This window comes from Rattus norvegicus, chromosome 20 (genome assembly GCF_036323735.1).
Source record: "Rattus norvegicus strain BN/NHsdMcwi chromosome 20, GRCr8, whole genome shotgun sequence".
NCBI lineage: Eukaryota > Metazoa > Chordata > Mammalia > Rodentia > Muridae > Rattus > Rattus norvegicus.
Window position 1 is genome coordinate 9,049,563 of NC_086038.1, and position 16,463 is coordinate 9,066,025.

Consider the following 16,463-nt stretch of genomic DNA (forward strand, 5'->3'; position numbering starts at 1 on the left):
AGGCTCATTTCTGGAGGCCAGTGAGCATCCTTAGGACCTGCTACAAATGTGGCCTTTCACCGGATGGTTGGGGGTGGGAGGTGGATGGGGGGAGTCTGGATTGGTGAGGTTTGGCTCTAGGTTGGAGGCTGTCATAACATGAGGTCATGGTCCAATTGGCTATCTCCATAAATCACATGCATGGAAAGTAGAACATACATGAAGACAAATCAAAATCACACACTTATTTACCCCCAGGAGAAGGGGTTGCTGCTTTGTGGGTGACCATGAGCCTCCCTGCTTACTCGTAAACGTATTTAGATATGAAGCAACCTAGCTTTGCTCTCTTCAGCCTGAACAAGTGGCTTTTTGTGAGGCAGGTATTCTGGGGCCTCGAACGGGAAGATGGCAGACACAAGAGGGAAGGCCAGGCCAGCTGGAAATGTTGGGCGATGTTCCAGAATCTTCTTGGCTCAGGAAACTTCTGGTTCCTTTGGTTTATTCTTGGACCCGACATGCTATGATCACTAAGGCTTAGGCCAGCCCTAGAGCCATATGCACTGGCTAAAACAGCTGCGTGGGGATCAGCAAGCTATTAGTGAGCATGCTCAGGCCTTGCCTGACTCTGTGTGAGGTCACGGAGAATGAGGAAGTAGCTTCCCCTTTACCTCACCGGTTCCCCCTTTCCCGCAGACGTGAACGAGTGTCTTCACAGTGAGCTCCAAGCCTGCTCTGAAGGAAAACAGTGCTGGAACCTGGAGGGCTCCTACCAATGTGTGTCTCCCCAGCAGCTGACCACCTTGCCTTCCCAGCATCTGAACCACACAGATAAAGGTAATGCCAGAGGCCTCAGACAGCGTGTGAGAGACAAAGAGACCGCGCCTAGGGTAAATGGCTAAAGGACCTCAGGTACTCTGGCTATCTTCTTCCCATGAGGGTGTGAGGTCTAGGTTCCAAAGCCAGGAGCAGAGGAAGGTCGGGGTAGGCTGAGAGGTTGAAGAGAACCTGAGGAGTCATGGACAGATAGGAGATACTTATTCATTGACCCTCAGGCCGCTGGGAAGGAAGACAGAAGCAGGCACTTGCTGGCACACATAGGCCACATACAGGTGCACACAGGCACAAACACAGGCCAGCACACAGGCCTCAGGCAGACACACACACACACACACACACATACACACACACACACACAGGCAGACTGGCAAAGGCACAAAGCTCTGACCTCAAGGCCATAGTTATGTCAAATCACACAAAGGCAACATTCTTCCAGGAATGGCTCCATTCCACCACCACACATCCCCCCACCCCACCCCCACACGTTGGTATGCGCCATTTTGGGTTGGTTCACAGCTCCTCTAGACGGCCAGCCTTAGGCATCTGGACCTGGAGATCCATCGGCGCCATCTTGTCTAAACTTAAACTGTCTTGGCAGCCTTTTGTCCTCTGCTCCCCCGTACAGAAAGGCTGCTCGGTTCCTGCCATCTTGCCTACTCTCCTAGCAGGTTGCCGTCAGTCCTTGGCATGGCAGCTGGCAAATGCACGGCCTATGCAGGAAATGCAGCGTCCACGCCAGAACCCTGCCCTGAGACACGGAGAGTAAGCATGGGGTGGCACAGGAAAGAGACAGTCACAAATTCGCTGAGGTGCCAAAAGGTGTTATTTAAAAAAAAAAAAAAATCCCAAACGTTCCATTCTTCCAAATGAAGACCCAGGAGCTAGACGCTGTGGGGAAACCCTTGTTAGCTCAGAGAGGCAGAGGAAGCACCCAAAGCGACCTTCCAACCCCACCAAATCCCAGAAGGAAAAAGCTTCCTCTTCTCCACGGTTCTTAAACACTCTTGAGCTCAGAGACCCTCCTTTCTCTTTCCTGGATTTTCCTATGTTCACTCCGGGTCAGCTGGGTTCTTGCTCCGCCCCTTGACCTGTGGTTGACTTTACTTTAGCGCTTGTTTACAGAAAGCTCTGGGGTTCGAGGTGTGCTGTGTGCACCGGGGCTGAGCGAGCCGCATAACTACTTCTCTACAGTAAAGAGAAAGCCCTTGGGTAGGAGGTGCGTGGGAGGGTTGAGCCACGCCACCACGAGGCTTTTCCAGTTCACAATCTTCGGGGTGCACAGTGTGATCAAATCTCCTGTAACAAAAAGAGATAGAGACTCAAGGACTATTTATACCGATCCCGAAGGGATGAACCGGGTTCATCTCTGGCTTTGATGGGGATCAGAAAGGCCGAACTGGAGGTGAGGCAGGGAGGCTATGGGAACTTTGAACACACATATGTGTGCGCGCACACACACACGTATGCCCTGGGTTCGGTCCCCAGCTCCAAAAAAAAAAAAAAAAAAAAAAAAAAAGAAAAGGAAAAAAAAAAGAGTTGCCTTGGTCATGGTATCTGTTCACAGCAGTAAAACATAGTGGGGTCACACTGTACATCTCTGCAATATAAGGACCTTGAAGTTTCTGTTCCTAGAGTCCCCTGGTATTACAAAGACAATGCCATATGAAGTATACATATATGAGTACATATATGAAGGCAGACAACTGGCGACTCCATTCTGCCTGCAAAGCCCTCCTGTATCTGGGGGAGCCCAGGACCTTTCAGCTTCTGCAGAATCGGATGCCTACCTTACACACTGTCCTTCCAGGGAGCTTGCTGTATGCCCCCATGTGTCAGAGATTCCCTGGTCTGTGGACTCCAAGCTGAGAACCCTGTCCTTGAGGTGGGAAGACAGGCTGTGACACTGTCGTTTTGACTGTGGCTAGTGGTCTAATAAGGTGCTAGGTTCTCTCTACAATTGGTTATGCTGCCGGTTAAATTGGGCTATGTCATAGGTAGAAGAAACCTCTAATAGCGTTCCAGATCAAGGACTAAGGATGGATGGGGACCATGACAAGGGAAGGCTTCTCTAAGATGGAATAGGTGTGTGTGTGTGTGTGTATGTGTGTGTGTGTGCATGTGTGTGTATGTGTGTACGTGTGTGTGCATGTGTGTATGTGTGTGCATGTGTGTGTATGTGTGTATGTGTGTGTACGTGTGTGTATGTGTGTATGTGTGTGTACATGTGTGTGTGCGTGTGTGTATGTGTGTGTACGTGTGTGTACATGTGTGTGTGCATGTGTGTGTGCGTGTGTGTATGTGTGTGTGTGCATGTGTGTGTATGTGTGTGTATGTGTGTGTGCATGTGTGTATGTGTGTGCATGTGTGTGTATGTGTGTATGTGTGTGTATGTGTGTATGTGTGTATGTGTGTGTACATGTGTGTGTGCGTGTGTGTGTATGTGTGTGTACGTGTGTGTACATGTGTGTGTGCATGTGTGTGTGCGTGTGTGTATGTGTGTGCATGTGTGTATGTGTGTGTACGTGTGTGTATGTGTGTATGTGTGTGTATGTGTGTGTACGTGTGTGTATGTGTGTATGTGTGTGTATGTGTGTGTACATGTGTGTGTGCGTGTGTGTGTGCGTGTGTGTGTGTGCGTGTGTGTATGTGTGTATGTGTGTGTATGTGTGTGTACGTGTGTGTATGTGTGTGTATGTGTGTGTGTACATGTGTGTGTGCGTGTGTGTGTGCATGTGTGTGTATGTGTGTGTGTATGTGTGTGTGTGTGTTCCCAGATTTGAGAGTCCGCACCAGTTTTTGCTGCATATTGCTCTAAGAACCACATGTATTTTAAATCCAGAAGCTAATACAAATGAACAGTCTGTTGGACTGCCTCAACTGTACAAGTCACTGGAAAACACAGCACAAATCTCAGATGCATTTCTTGTGAAATCAGTCACCCAGTGGATGGTGCCACGGGGCAGCTGAATTCTTGCACAGGACAACAGCCAAAAGACGTCTTGTATGATTCACCTTTGCCATTCTAGGAATGTGTCCTGCTTTGAGGAAGCCCTGGATCCTCCCCCATACAATCTCCACGCTCAACTGGCACCTGTCACCTTTTTAGATGCCACCTAGATTTGTGACCTGGTGGGGCAGGGGTGCCAACTGCTGTAGTGAGCAGGGCTGGCATGGAGTAAGGTCAGATTCCCTCAGGCAATCCTGTGGCTTCCATTTGAGTTTGATGTCCTCCTGTATCTGGGGGAGCCCAGGACCTTTCGGCTTCTGAAGAATCGGATGCCTACCTTACACACTGTCATGCCAGGGAATTTGCTGTATGCCCCCATGTGTCAGAGATTCCCTGCTCTGTGGACTCCAGGCTGTTTGATTGAGCCTGGCTTCAATACTTCACATTCCACAAAGGCTTGGGTGTCAAGCTGCTGGATGCAAAAGACAAGAGGGACGGAGTTAGACAGAAAGATCTCATGAAGCCCGGTGTCCCGGTGTTCCTCCTGATCTGAGGGATGTGACGAAGGGCCAACTGGAAGGAGCAAGATCCCAGACCCACAGCCCTGGTGACTCACTCTGATGATCCAAAGGGATCGTTGAATTTTGGGGTTCTGTCCCCAGTCACAGCATGGTGAGAGCCACAGAGCAAGAGCTTTGGCCTGGATTTGGGAAGTTCAGGGTTTCTTTCTGTAGCACTTTGCTGTGTGAACAGATATCTACTTACCTGATCTAAGGCTCCAACAACAGACCAAAGAGAAGGTTCCAAGCCTAGTATGCCTTCATCCACGGGCACATGAATGGCTCTTAGTCATCAACGACAAGTCTCATAGGAGTGTTGTCTTAGTCAGGGTTCTCTAGAGTCACAAAACTTACCGATAGTCTCTATATAGTAAGGGAATTGGTTGATGACCTACAGTCTGTAATCCAACTCCCCAACAATGGTCAGCAGCAGCTGTGAATGGAAGTCCAAGGATCTAGCAGTGGCTCAGTCCCACAAGGCAGGCAGGCAGAGAAGGGAGAATCTTCCTTCTCCCAATGTCCTTATGTAAATCTCCAGCAGCAGCTGTGAATGGAAGTCGGTGGCTCAGTCTCAAGAGGTAGTCAAGGGGCTGGGGATTTAGCTCAGTGGTAGAGCGCTTACCTAGGAAGCGCAAGGCCCTGGGTTCGGTCCCCAGCTCCGAAAAAAAAGAACCAAAAAAAAAAAAAAGAGGTAGTCAAAGAGAGAGAGAGAGAGAGAGAGAGAGAGAGAGAGAGAGAGAGAGGGAGAGAGAGAGAGAGACTCTTCCTTCTTCCAATGTCCTTATGTAAATCTCCTTCTCCAGCAGAAGGTGTGTCCCAGATTAAAGGTGTGTACCACCCAGCCTGGGTCTGGGTCTTGCTTTGTCCCAGGTGACCTTGAACTCAGACCTCTCCTTGCCTTAAGCTCACGGGATTCATAGCCACTTTGCCTCAAGATCTCCATACCAAGATCCAGGTCAGAAACGTGTATCTCCCAGCCTCAAGATCAGGATCAAAGGTGAGCCTTCCAATTCTGGATTATAGTTCATTCCAGACATAGTCAAGTTGACAACCAGGAATAGCCACTACAAGTGTGAATGATGACGCCCCCATACTTGCTTAGATGTACCCTCCCCTGCCCCCCACCATCCAGTAAGCCTTCCACCCTCTAGCACCCGCTGAGACCACTTGCAGCTCAGAGCAGGGCTGGAGGAAGACATGGTTGGAATCTCAGGTGAGGGTTTAATGGCCTTCCTGTCCCTTTCTTCCATGAAGGAGGGTCATCAGAACAGATCTTCAGGGTCTCTCTCAGGTGGTCACAGGTGTTCTTGTGACAATGGTGTCCCCTAAGCTAGAGGACAGAGGTCCCCACACCCTTAGATCAGGAGAAAACTCAAGAGTCAAGTGCTATTTCCTAGGGCCATGTTAAGCTTCAGAGTGACCATAGGAGGGCATCATGGTTGATGGAGGACGAAATCAAGACCCTGGGAAAGAGGGGGTGAGGAGAGTTTTTATTTTAAAACACCGCAGGAGGGTCCTACCGAGGCAGATCGGCCTTAGGGTGCTCGTGTTGTCCATTTCCTGGTGCACCAAGAGCTCCCTCACAAGTTTCTTTGCCCAGTGTGGGAAGGCTGCCTGGAAACTCACTCAACAAGACCTGAGGTTGTATAACCACCCAGGAGCTGCCATAACAAAGCGCCTCAGACAACATGGCTTAAATCATGGGAAAGCATCCTCTCGAAATCCAGGAGACCACCACGAGCTCAAATCAGGCATCACTTGGCCAAATGAAGGGGTGGTTGGGTTGAGGGTCCCCGGGAGCTCTTAGAGACGATTTGCTCCCTGCCTTTTCCGACGACTACCTGCTCTCCTTGGCTTATGGCTGCTTCTCCGGCTTTGGAAGTCAGCGCCTTCAGTTCTCGATCCACTCTGTCCTCACGTGACCTCCTGTTTCTGCTGTGTTAACGCAACCGTCCCTCTGACTCTCTATTGTGAAGGCACCTGTGATTGCGTTACGACCACCCCAGACTTAATCATACCCACAAAGGCTCCTTTTCTACCTAAGAGTCCTGGGAACCTGGCCTCTCTCAAGGTCATCGTGCATTCTCCGTCCTGTGGTTGAATAGCTTAGGAGCAGAGCAAGTGAACTCTGCCGCTGGTTGTTAGACAGTGTTATTTCTGCATTGACCTCCCTAGGCCTCAGTCTTGCTTTCCATTAAGTGGGGCCATAGAAAGATGTCTTCTCTGGGATTGGGGTGAGGTCTCACTCACAGGGCTGGCACACACGGCACTCAGAGGAAAGGCTTCATAGCAGCCATAGACAGCTTAGATGGAATGTGGCCTGTGTGTCATGGCCCTTATGAGCATATAGCATGGCGTGTTGATGCCACCATGCGAGCAGTGCTAATTTGCACACTTCACTGTGCCCGCCCGGCACAGAGGTGGATGTGAATCCATTGTCCCCCCCTCCCCCATCTATGACAACAATGAATTAATAATCTCGAGCTGTGGGAAACTGTCACTGCTGTAGGTCAAGGTCGGTCGGACGTGGACTCTGTCAACTGTGCCTTCTTCAAGGTACCATGTCAGAGAAGGAGCCACACAAACATCTCTCAGCGGTGGCTGCCCTTGGCGGGCGTGCCTTTGGGTTGGAGATTTCCTTTCTGCTGATGTCAGAATCAACTTCCACAGATGCCTGGAAGGTCTCCTAGCAGTCAAAGTGCAGAGTCCTCAGCCCTTATCCTTGCAGTCAAAGACCCTCCGGACCTGAGAGAGTAAGGTTCCAAGTGCACTGCCAACTGCTCACCCCTTGACCTCTTCCTAACCCATCATCTGCCTTTTTTCCAAAGGGATCTTTCTTATTTAAATCTCGCCCGATGGGAGACATCCTAAGGCACTCTTTGAAACTGAGAGCCAGGCGGGCGGGCGGGCGGGCGGGCAGACAGACTGTCTACAGGAATGGTAGCAGGGAAATGGGATTGAGGAACGGCTGGCTGGCTTCTGGGTGAGCTCCCAGCCTCCGCTTTCCTGGTGACTAGTATATTGCTATATCACTGTCGTCCACACGTGTGGACTCAGCCCCGTTTGGCCTTGTGTGTCTCGACTACAGGAACGGCACAGACAAGGCTGTAGTTTCTGAGAGGGCTAAAGGCTGTAGTTTCTGAGAGGGCAAGTGTAGCGCAGCCTCCCTCCTTCCCTTCCTCCTTCCTGTGAGGCACTTCCTGAGGCCCTGCAGTGACTGGAAGGAACTTTCCACTTCAGGGTCCCTGTGACTGGAGTCAGGGATAAGAAACACAGTCAGGCCAGGGCTGCAGCTGCCCGTGGGCTCCACCTCCCCTGCCGCTGAGGAACACGCCATTGCCATAGATTTCTGTGATAAACATCATGACCAGAAGGAACCTGGGGAGGAAGGGTTTATTCCAGCTTGTAGCTCACAGTACATAATGAAGTTAAGATGGGGCAGGGTTTGAGGCCAAGCCCACGAAAGAACGCTGTTTACTGGCTCACTCTCCATAGCTCGCTCAGTCTGCTCTCTTATACCCAGGAGCGGGCAGCCCAGGGTTGGCACTGACCTGCTGAGCTGGCCGTCCTGTGTCTATCATTAATTAAGAAATATCCATAGCTTTGACCACAGGCCAATCTGACGGAAGCATTTTCTCAGCTAAGGCCCCTCTTCCCAGATGACTCCAGCTCGGTATGAGATGATAAAACGCAACCAGAAGACTCATCAAGTGAGCAACTAGGTCCACATCCACTCCCATAGCTGAGACTTCAAAGCCCGCTCTCTTCTGCATCCTAGGAGTACTAAGGAAACAGTGCAACTCTGATTGGTAGTCACCAGTCCTGTCCGGCTGAGGCAGGGAACTTGGACTTCTAGCAATTTAAGCCCTCCACCTTGATGTGGATCTGAGAGAGCTCTCCACCGGGGAAGCCTACTGCACAGGGAGCTAGCATGACAATGGGCAGCTAAATGCTGGTTGAGGGGAGGAGACAGAGGGCTGTGTTGAAGCATTGGGACCAGGCACTATATTTGACTCTGGGAATCTTGGCAGTTGAGGAGAAGAGGGGGATGGGCTAACTGTTATCCTTTTATGTTCTTTTTTTTTCTCTTTCTCTCTCTTTTATTTATGTGAGTACACTGTCGCTGTCTTCAGACACACCAGAAGAGGGCATCTGATCCCATTACAGATGGTTGTGAGCCATCGTGTGGTTGCTGGGAATTGAACTCAGGGTCTCTGGAAGAGCAGTCAGTGCTTTTAACCCCCGAGTCACCTCTCCAGTCCCTGTTAATCGTTTCTTTAATGAAGGAAACAGTCATGCACCTTAGAAGGACAAAATCTTCATACCATTAGAAAGCAAACATCCTTTAAGACCTTTTCCTGTATGTGTGCATGCAAATGTGTGCTTGTTCATGTGTGTGCAGGACCTGTGTGCGTGCACATATGTGTGTGTGCATATGCATATGTGCACGTGTGCATGTGTATGTGTGTGCATTGTATGTGTGCATGCTTGTGTGTGCATGTGTGTGCGTTTACGTGTGAGTGTACATATGCATGTGCACACATGCCTGTGTGCCCACATGCCTGTGTGCCCATGTGTATGTGTGCGTGTTTATGTGTGTATATGCATATGCATGTGTGTGCATGTACGGGTGAGTGTGCATATGCATGTGTGCACACATGCCTGTGTGCCTGTGTGTATGTGTGCAAGTGCGCATATGCGTGTGTGCACGCATGCATGTGTGCATGTGTATGTGTGTGCATGTGGACATGTGCCCATGTATTTGTGCCGCGCGCGCGCGCGTGTGTGTGTGTGTGTGTGTGTGTGTGTTCCAGAGAGCAGACTTAGGTGTCATTCTTTGGACACTGTCTCACTGAGCTCACTGCTCTTACAAGCAGGGCAGGCTACTGAGCATGGGGGATATGCCTCTCTCAGTGCTGAAATGATGAGCACAGGCCAGCATGTCTACTCTTTGTCTTTTACAACAACAAACATGGATTCTGGGCACAAACTCAAGACTTTGTTCTTGCCAAGTGTCTTAGATACTTTTATGCTGCTGTGATAAGAAACCATGACCGGCACAACTTCTAGAAGAAAGAATTTGTTTGGGGTGTACAGTCTCAGAGGGTGAGTCCATGACCATCATGGCGGGGAGCATGACAGCAGGCAGGCAGGCAGGCAGGCAGCCATGGCGCCGGAGCAGCAGCTGAGAGCTCACATCTTGATCCACATGCACAAGGCAGCGAAAGCTAACTGGGAAAGGTGTGAGCTTTTGAAACCTCAAAGCCCACCCCCAGGGACATGCCTTCTCTAACAAGGCCACACCTCCTGATCCTTCCCAAACAGTTCCAGCAGCTGGGGAACAGGCATTAAAATATCTGAGCCTGTGGGGGACATTCTCCCTCAAACTGCCACACAAGGCAAACACTTGACTGAGTTATCTCCTCAACTGTATCCTACAAGTTCTGACACAAAAGGCTTTGGGAAACCATATCATTTAAGGATTCTTATTTTCCTTTACTATGGCTTCTGCAAAATATTTTAAAGTCCTGATTGCTTACTCTCTTTTGGCAGAACTGAAATTCTGGTGCAAAAACTCTTGATGACTCACCTGAAGGCACCTACTTCTTACATAGTTCCCACTGCCATCTGACCACTGGAAAGCCAGAGCATTGGTCCACCCGAAGCAGGGCTCGAGTCTGCTTTAGTTACAGAACAGACACTGTTCAGTACCTTGCTTGCTCCTCAGAGCTCATGTTTAGATGAAAACGTTAGAACAGGGTTGTGGAGGAAACCCAGGCTGACTCCCAGGCCAATGGCTGAAGTTAGGCAGGATACAATCCTTGTGCACATGCAGTTGGCATGACTGTAACCTGGGAATGCATGCAGAGCCTGTATTTTACACACACACACCCTGGCTACAGAACAGCACAGTGGCCTTCACTGTAGACTTTGGTCATGGTTTCATGATCCCCATTGACTGTTCTAACTTCTATGTGTGGGTGCAAGTGGAGGTCAGGTAGCATCAGGTAACTTCCTCAATCTCTCCCTACCATGTTACTCACTTTAGTGTCTATGCCTGTGTGGTGCATGTACATATGTGCCTGTGTTTATTGGTACATACATGTGCACATACACGTATGTGCATTCACACACGAAGCCTGATTTTGGCTTTAGGAGTCTTCCTCAATTGCTCTCCAATATATCCTTTGAGGCAGGGCCTCTCACTTGGGTCAGAGCTTGTTAGTGTTATTGGTCTAGATTGACTAGCCAGCTTGCTCTAGGTGAGAGGTGTTGATCCCCTATCCCTGCCTCAGGAGTGCTGGAATGACAGGCAGCTGCCATGACTGCCAGACCTTTACATGGGTTCTGGGGATCTGGTTCCCATTCACTTTTGAGGCAATCGGTTTATCTACTAAGCCATCCTCCCAGCCTTCAACCTTTGATGTTAAACTGAGTAATTAGTTAATTATTGTAAGATGAGCGAGTGTCGTTCTGCCCACTGGTCACCCTGTCAGGTAAGCAGGTAGGACCAAAGCTGAGATGCTTCCTCTCTGAGACCCACGTATCTCTCTCTCTCTCTCTCTCTCTCTTTCTTTTTTTTCTTTTTTCTTTTTTTCGGAGCTGGGGACTGAACCCAGGGCCTTGCACTTGCTAGGCAAGCGCTCTACCACTGAGCTAAATCCCCAACCCCTTATATCTCTCTCCCCAGACTGCCCTCCAATCCGAGACTTCGTGGCGCTTGACGTCACCAGCAGCAGTTTCCATGTGTCCTGGAGTTTGAATTCCACTCAGAACCACACTTTCCACGTACAAGTGTACAAGGGCAGAGAAATACTCAGAAGCACTTGGACAGGGGACCGGACTCTGGCTGTGCCTGATTTGGAGGCCGGAGTACTTTACAGAGTGAGGACTAGCTACCAGGGGTGCCGGGCCAACATCTCTGCCACACTGGTTGTCAAGACAGGTAAGGTCCTAGTCTGAGAGACGCGCATCTTCCTGGAGTAGGCTTCTCTGTCCCAGCTTGTCACATGATTCTTCCTGAATGCAGAGGGGACACTACATGTGTGTCCCCTGGTCCTCTGATCATCTCATCCCACACTGCACAGAGTGCTGCACACGGCCTCCTTGCTTGTTGGCGTACAAGCTCTGTGGTAACCTGCCTTCTAATAGTCTGGCATACATGAATGTTGTCAGGTAGAGGAGGCAGTCACAGATCACAGCGTGTCACAGACATTCAGCCACACAGACTCCTTCAGGATCATCTGAATAGCCTCCCACTATCAGGGCAGCTCGATGGTGTCTTGATGAAATGGAAGCACATCCTATGTCCTGTGGCTCATAGCCTCCACCCTGCCTGTGCCACCTCCACCAGTAGGGACATATCCTTCCAAACCTACAGGACACATGCACATGCTCAGGCCCCTGGCACTGGGTGGCAGCCAATGTGGACATCCAGTCTTTATAGGTTGCCTGCCTGGCTCTGTCTGGTCATGGCGACCCACAGACCTTACCAGGCTAGGCAAGGCAATGAGGTGGCTCCCTTAGCTCTGAGGCTGTGGTATGGAAAGAGGAGGGAACTCTGCAACCTTGAGGTCCTAGATTCTCCGGTCTGTCCCTCCCCTAGCACAGATGGTGGCTGCAGGCTGAGGTCAGACTCACTGCCACTACAGAATCTGCTCCCTTCCATAGTGGCTTAAGCTTATCACAGGACTGAGTGTAGGATAAACAGCCTGCGGGGTGCTGGCTCCAGATGTCCCCTGGAAGGAATGCCTCTTCAGGGACAAGAGCCTCCATGAAGCCTTAGCAACATTTCCGCCGCTTCAGTGTGACGTGCCCATGTGATCTGTTGGGTTGAGCCCTTAGCCCGTGGGCCCAAGGGTCTCCATTCCGGGCTAGAGTTAATCTGTGGCTAACTGTCTAACAGTTAGAGCACATGATAGTCTGAAATGGAGCTCACCCCAATGCCTGTGAACACTGGGTTTGCTCCCATAAAAGAGACATGGGCATCCAGCATCTCGAGGAGAGGCAACCTTGTGGCAGGGGACGAGCTCTACTAGTTTCTCAGGTACAAAGTGGTGGCACTTGCCATGCTGAAACCCAGCAGGTCCTGGCAGACTGGGGCCGGCAGCCTCTAATGTAGGAGCATGGGTAGTGATTGAACACGAAGACCCGGCTAGGCCCCGGACTCAGCATGTTCCCCCACCCCAGGAAAGCACAGCTGGAGGGGCCTTGAGACCCCGCATGAACAACCTGAAAACCAGCTCTTACAAGTCTGGTGACTCTGTCCCTGTCCCAACTGACAGCGTGCCTCTAACATGGATTGACTCTCACTGCAGTGTTTGAGTGAGTGGGGCTGGTGATCGATCCCAGGACTGTGTGCGTGCTAGTTGAACATTCTGCCACCTAGGGGATACCTTAACCCCAGCATGTGACTAATTTGTGTCACTTCTGTCTCAGATGCTCGGGTTTTCCAGGTCACGATACGGATCATGAACCGAAACCTGACAGAACAGATTCTCAACTGCAGCAGCAGGGAATTCTGGAACTTTTCTCGACAGCTGTTTCAGGAGGTAGCAGGAGGGCAGAACATTGACCTGCCCTCAAGTACTCAGAACAAAGGCACACACACATGAAGGACAACATATGCATACATGCATTCACACAGACATTCACATGTGTACACATGTAGACACACGTGATACACATGCTCACAGGTACACATCCATACCCATCCATGCACATGTACATACACATGTGCACATACACATACATACCCATCATGCACATGTACATGCACATGTACACACACATGTGCATATTCACATCCACACATACATATCATCAACCTGACTTCTCCCCTGGGCAAAGTCATATTTTCATAAAGTCACACCCGCCAAACACGGCCCCTCAGGAGATAGAATCCTCCATCAAATTAGCATCTTGATCATATGGCTGGATCTACTGTACCAACCTCTGCCTTGGGATGCTTTTAGTCTGTGTTGCTTCATGGTAGCTTCCTGAGCAAGTCTCTGCCACCAGTCTTAGCATCTGTTGTCCCCTCTGGTTGGCAGGAGACACTGGTGCCAGGCCCAGAGAACAGAGCCAGTATTTACTAGCTAACACTGGTTCTGGGTTGGGCAGAAAGCTGACTTCTCCAGCTACCTAGGGCCTGGGATTTTACCCCTTTGGAAAATCATAGGCTGCTGGATAATAGTGTTGCTGATATTGGCCGAAAACACAAGGCTCCTGGGTCAGAGGTACAGCAGGTGGCCCAAGAATGAGATAAGGCTGTCCTCCCAGAAAGGCAGGACAATACCTATATGGACCTGTGTCTGCAAAGGGGACATCCGTCGGCTGAGCAACCCCTGTCTTAGGGAGCCCCAATCTTATAGACCCTAAATCATGTTCCAGAAGGGGAGGTTATGTTTGCTCTGCTGATGGTGGAAGAGCTTGTCTTTTGTTCTGGAAGAAGCTACCATCCAGAGGTTCCCCAGGCTACTGTGCATACCAACCTCCCTGAAAAGAGTCTAGAACAAAAGATCTAGGGTCTTCTATGTTCAGGGTGTGCAGAAATGCCATACTATTGAGGAACTGCTCCTGGTATCTGCCTCTAGGGACACCAGCTCCTTTTATTTGTAGTGGTTTTTGTTTGTTTTTTTTTTTAAGCCAGGCTCACATTCTGCATCCTAAGCTGGCTGAGAGCTCATCATATAGCTTGGTCTAACCTTGGGTTAGAGTTGATTCCCCCTGCCTAGTTCCCAGGAGCAGCTCTTGAAGATTCTTAGCTAGCTAGGTTTTTCATCATTTTTGGTGGTGGTGGTAGTGGTGGTGGTGGTCTCCCAAAGTTAATCATACTGCTTGTGGGATGGTTGTCAGGACAGTGGGGGAGAGATTGGTGTCTCTCCAGTAAGGAGGACACAGCTTACTTGGGACTTTCTTAGTAGGCCCTCCCTGTCAGTAAGGTCATCGATCAAGCTGACTGGCTCCATATTTCACATTCCCGCGCGAGCACACGCATACACACACACACACACACACACACACACACACACACACACACACACACATTCCCTTCAAGGACAGCTGGGCAGACTATCCACATGTAGCTGAAGGCTGGGTTGTGGGTGTTGTGGATCTCCCTGGCTGTTCTAGGGAGAACTGGGTGGGCCTCATGGTTGAGGGGGAGGCATCTCTACCGGCCATCTGATCAGCCATGTGTGTCTCCCTGCTAGGTGGAAAACTCCTTCCCCCAAGTCATTTCTAACATGTACAGACAGGGGAGGCTGAAGATGCAGATCGTGTCTCTGAAGGCAGGGAGTCTGGTGGTGACGCTTAGACTCACCCTGCAAGATCCTGACTTTCTAGTGAATGTTGGCACACTGAAACCCATGTTGCAGCCTCTGTCTATGAGCACTGTGTTCCAGGTTGACCAGCAGGGGACACGAGTGCAAGGTATGTCTCTTAGGGCAACGGGGCATACCTCCAGTTCACAAGTTGCCCAGGCAGCAATAGTTTGAGCCAGTTTTCCCTTTGCCTGAAAGTCAAATAACATAAAAGTGTAAACCATATCCTGGGCTCTTCTATGAGAAGCAAGGGCAAGGGCCACAGGCTTCTCTTTTTTTTTTTCTTTTCTTTTTTTTCGGAGCTGGGGACCGAACCCAGGGCCTTGTGCTTGCTAGGCAAGTGCTCTACCACTGAACTAAATCCCCAACCCCCACAGGCTTCTCTTGATGTAGGTTCATTCCCTCTGGACTGCCTTTTGCAGTCACTGATCAGACACACAGGGCAAAAGGAGATTACAGGTCCACTGGGGGGAGGGGAGGGATAGTGGAGGTGGGGTTGGGGAGAACCTCCATGTCTGGTAGTCAGAGCACAGTACTACAATGTCTGTCAGTCAGCTGCTCACCTGTAGATCTGCTTCATTGGCCCTTTTAGTAATTCATCTTGCCCCGATGCAGGGCAAGCCAAAGAGAATTTTCATGTTGAGTGTTTAATAGACTTGGGCCTCAGGAGGCCCATCAGTGCCCATTGGTTCTCTGTAGGAAGGGCAGAAAGATTTCGTCCACTACCCTTTTGTTTCCTGACTAGTCCAGGCCCCTTTCTCACCAATGCTCCCTCCTCTCCTCACAGACTGGGACGAGTGTGCACACAGCTCAGAACATGACTGCCACCCAGCCGCACGCTGCATCAACCTGGAGGGCTCCTACACATGCCAGTGCCTCACAGCCAGGGACGCCAACCCCTCCAGGGCTGGCAGGGTCTGCGAGGGTGCGTATGCCCAGCAGTGCTCTGAGACTTGGGGTGGGAGGGCCAGCTTCAGCAGGCACAGTGCTGAGGGCCACAGTGGTGTTTCTGTTTTGTTTTGTTTGTCTGTTTGTCTTTTATTCAGAAGGAATCAGTGTGATGATAAACATACCTAAGAGCAAATGCAAATCCCAAGGCATCCATAAAATATAGAGTACATATATATGTATATATGTATATATATACAGTCATATATGCATCCATATATATTCACATATATATATGTAAATAAAGAATTCATGTAAGCAAAGTACCCCAGCCTGAGAAAGTCACAAAATATCCCCAGGAACAGTGGGGGAGGGGTAAGGGGGTGGCAAAGGGGGAGGCAGCAGCAGGGAATCCTTTCTTAATGGCTTCAAGATGGAGAGACTGTAGAAACTAAGTTGCTAAAAGAGGGCTCTCCAGGGACTGGGGGAGAAGATCCTGGAGTCCTAGTCCTGAGATATCTTTACCCACTCTCCAAGTCTTTTAGTGTGGGAGGGGGCTAAGCTAAGAAGCAGAAGGCAGCTACTTGCAGATATCTGATTCTGTGTGCTACTAGTTAAGTCTATCCTTAGAGATATCAGATGCCCTGTCTGATTAGTCATGTCTGCCTTGGGAGCATGCTGGGGCAGATGAGCTCCCTCTCTCTCTCCCCCTCTCTCTCCCCCCTCCCCCTCTCCCTCCCCCTTCCCCTCTCCCTCCCCCTCCCTCCCCTACCACTCCCCTTTCCCCTCCCCTCTTCCTCCCTCTCCGTTCTCCTCCCCGTCCTCCTCCCCGTCCTCCTCCTTCTTCTCCTCAGTCTTCTCTTCCTTCTTCTCCCCTTCCTTCCTCTTTTCCTCCTCCTCCTGCTCCTCCTCCTCTTCCTCCTCCTT

General features: G+C 50.3%; 1 protein-coding gene across 1 annotated transcript in view; it reads left to right on the forward strand.

Annotated features, from left to right (window-relative positions):
• The window catches only part of Umodl1 (uromodulin-like 1), a 59,486-nt gene that overhangs the window by 20,538 nt on the left and 22,485 nt on the right, over positions 1–16,463 (forward strand). Inside the window, exons 6-10 of the mRNA XM_039099227.2 lie at positions 673–813; positions 11,015–11,269; positions 12,763–12,875; positions 14,538–14,757; positions 15,436–15,573. Of these exons, the coding sequence (XP_038955155.1) occupies positions 673–813; positions 11,015–11,269; positions 12,763–12,875; positions 14,538–14,757; positions 15,436–15,573 (867 nt within the window). The remainder of the gene's footprint in view (positions 1–672; positions 814–11,014; positions 11,270–12,762; positions 12,876–14,537; positions 14,758–15,435; positions 15,574–16,463) is intronic.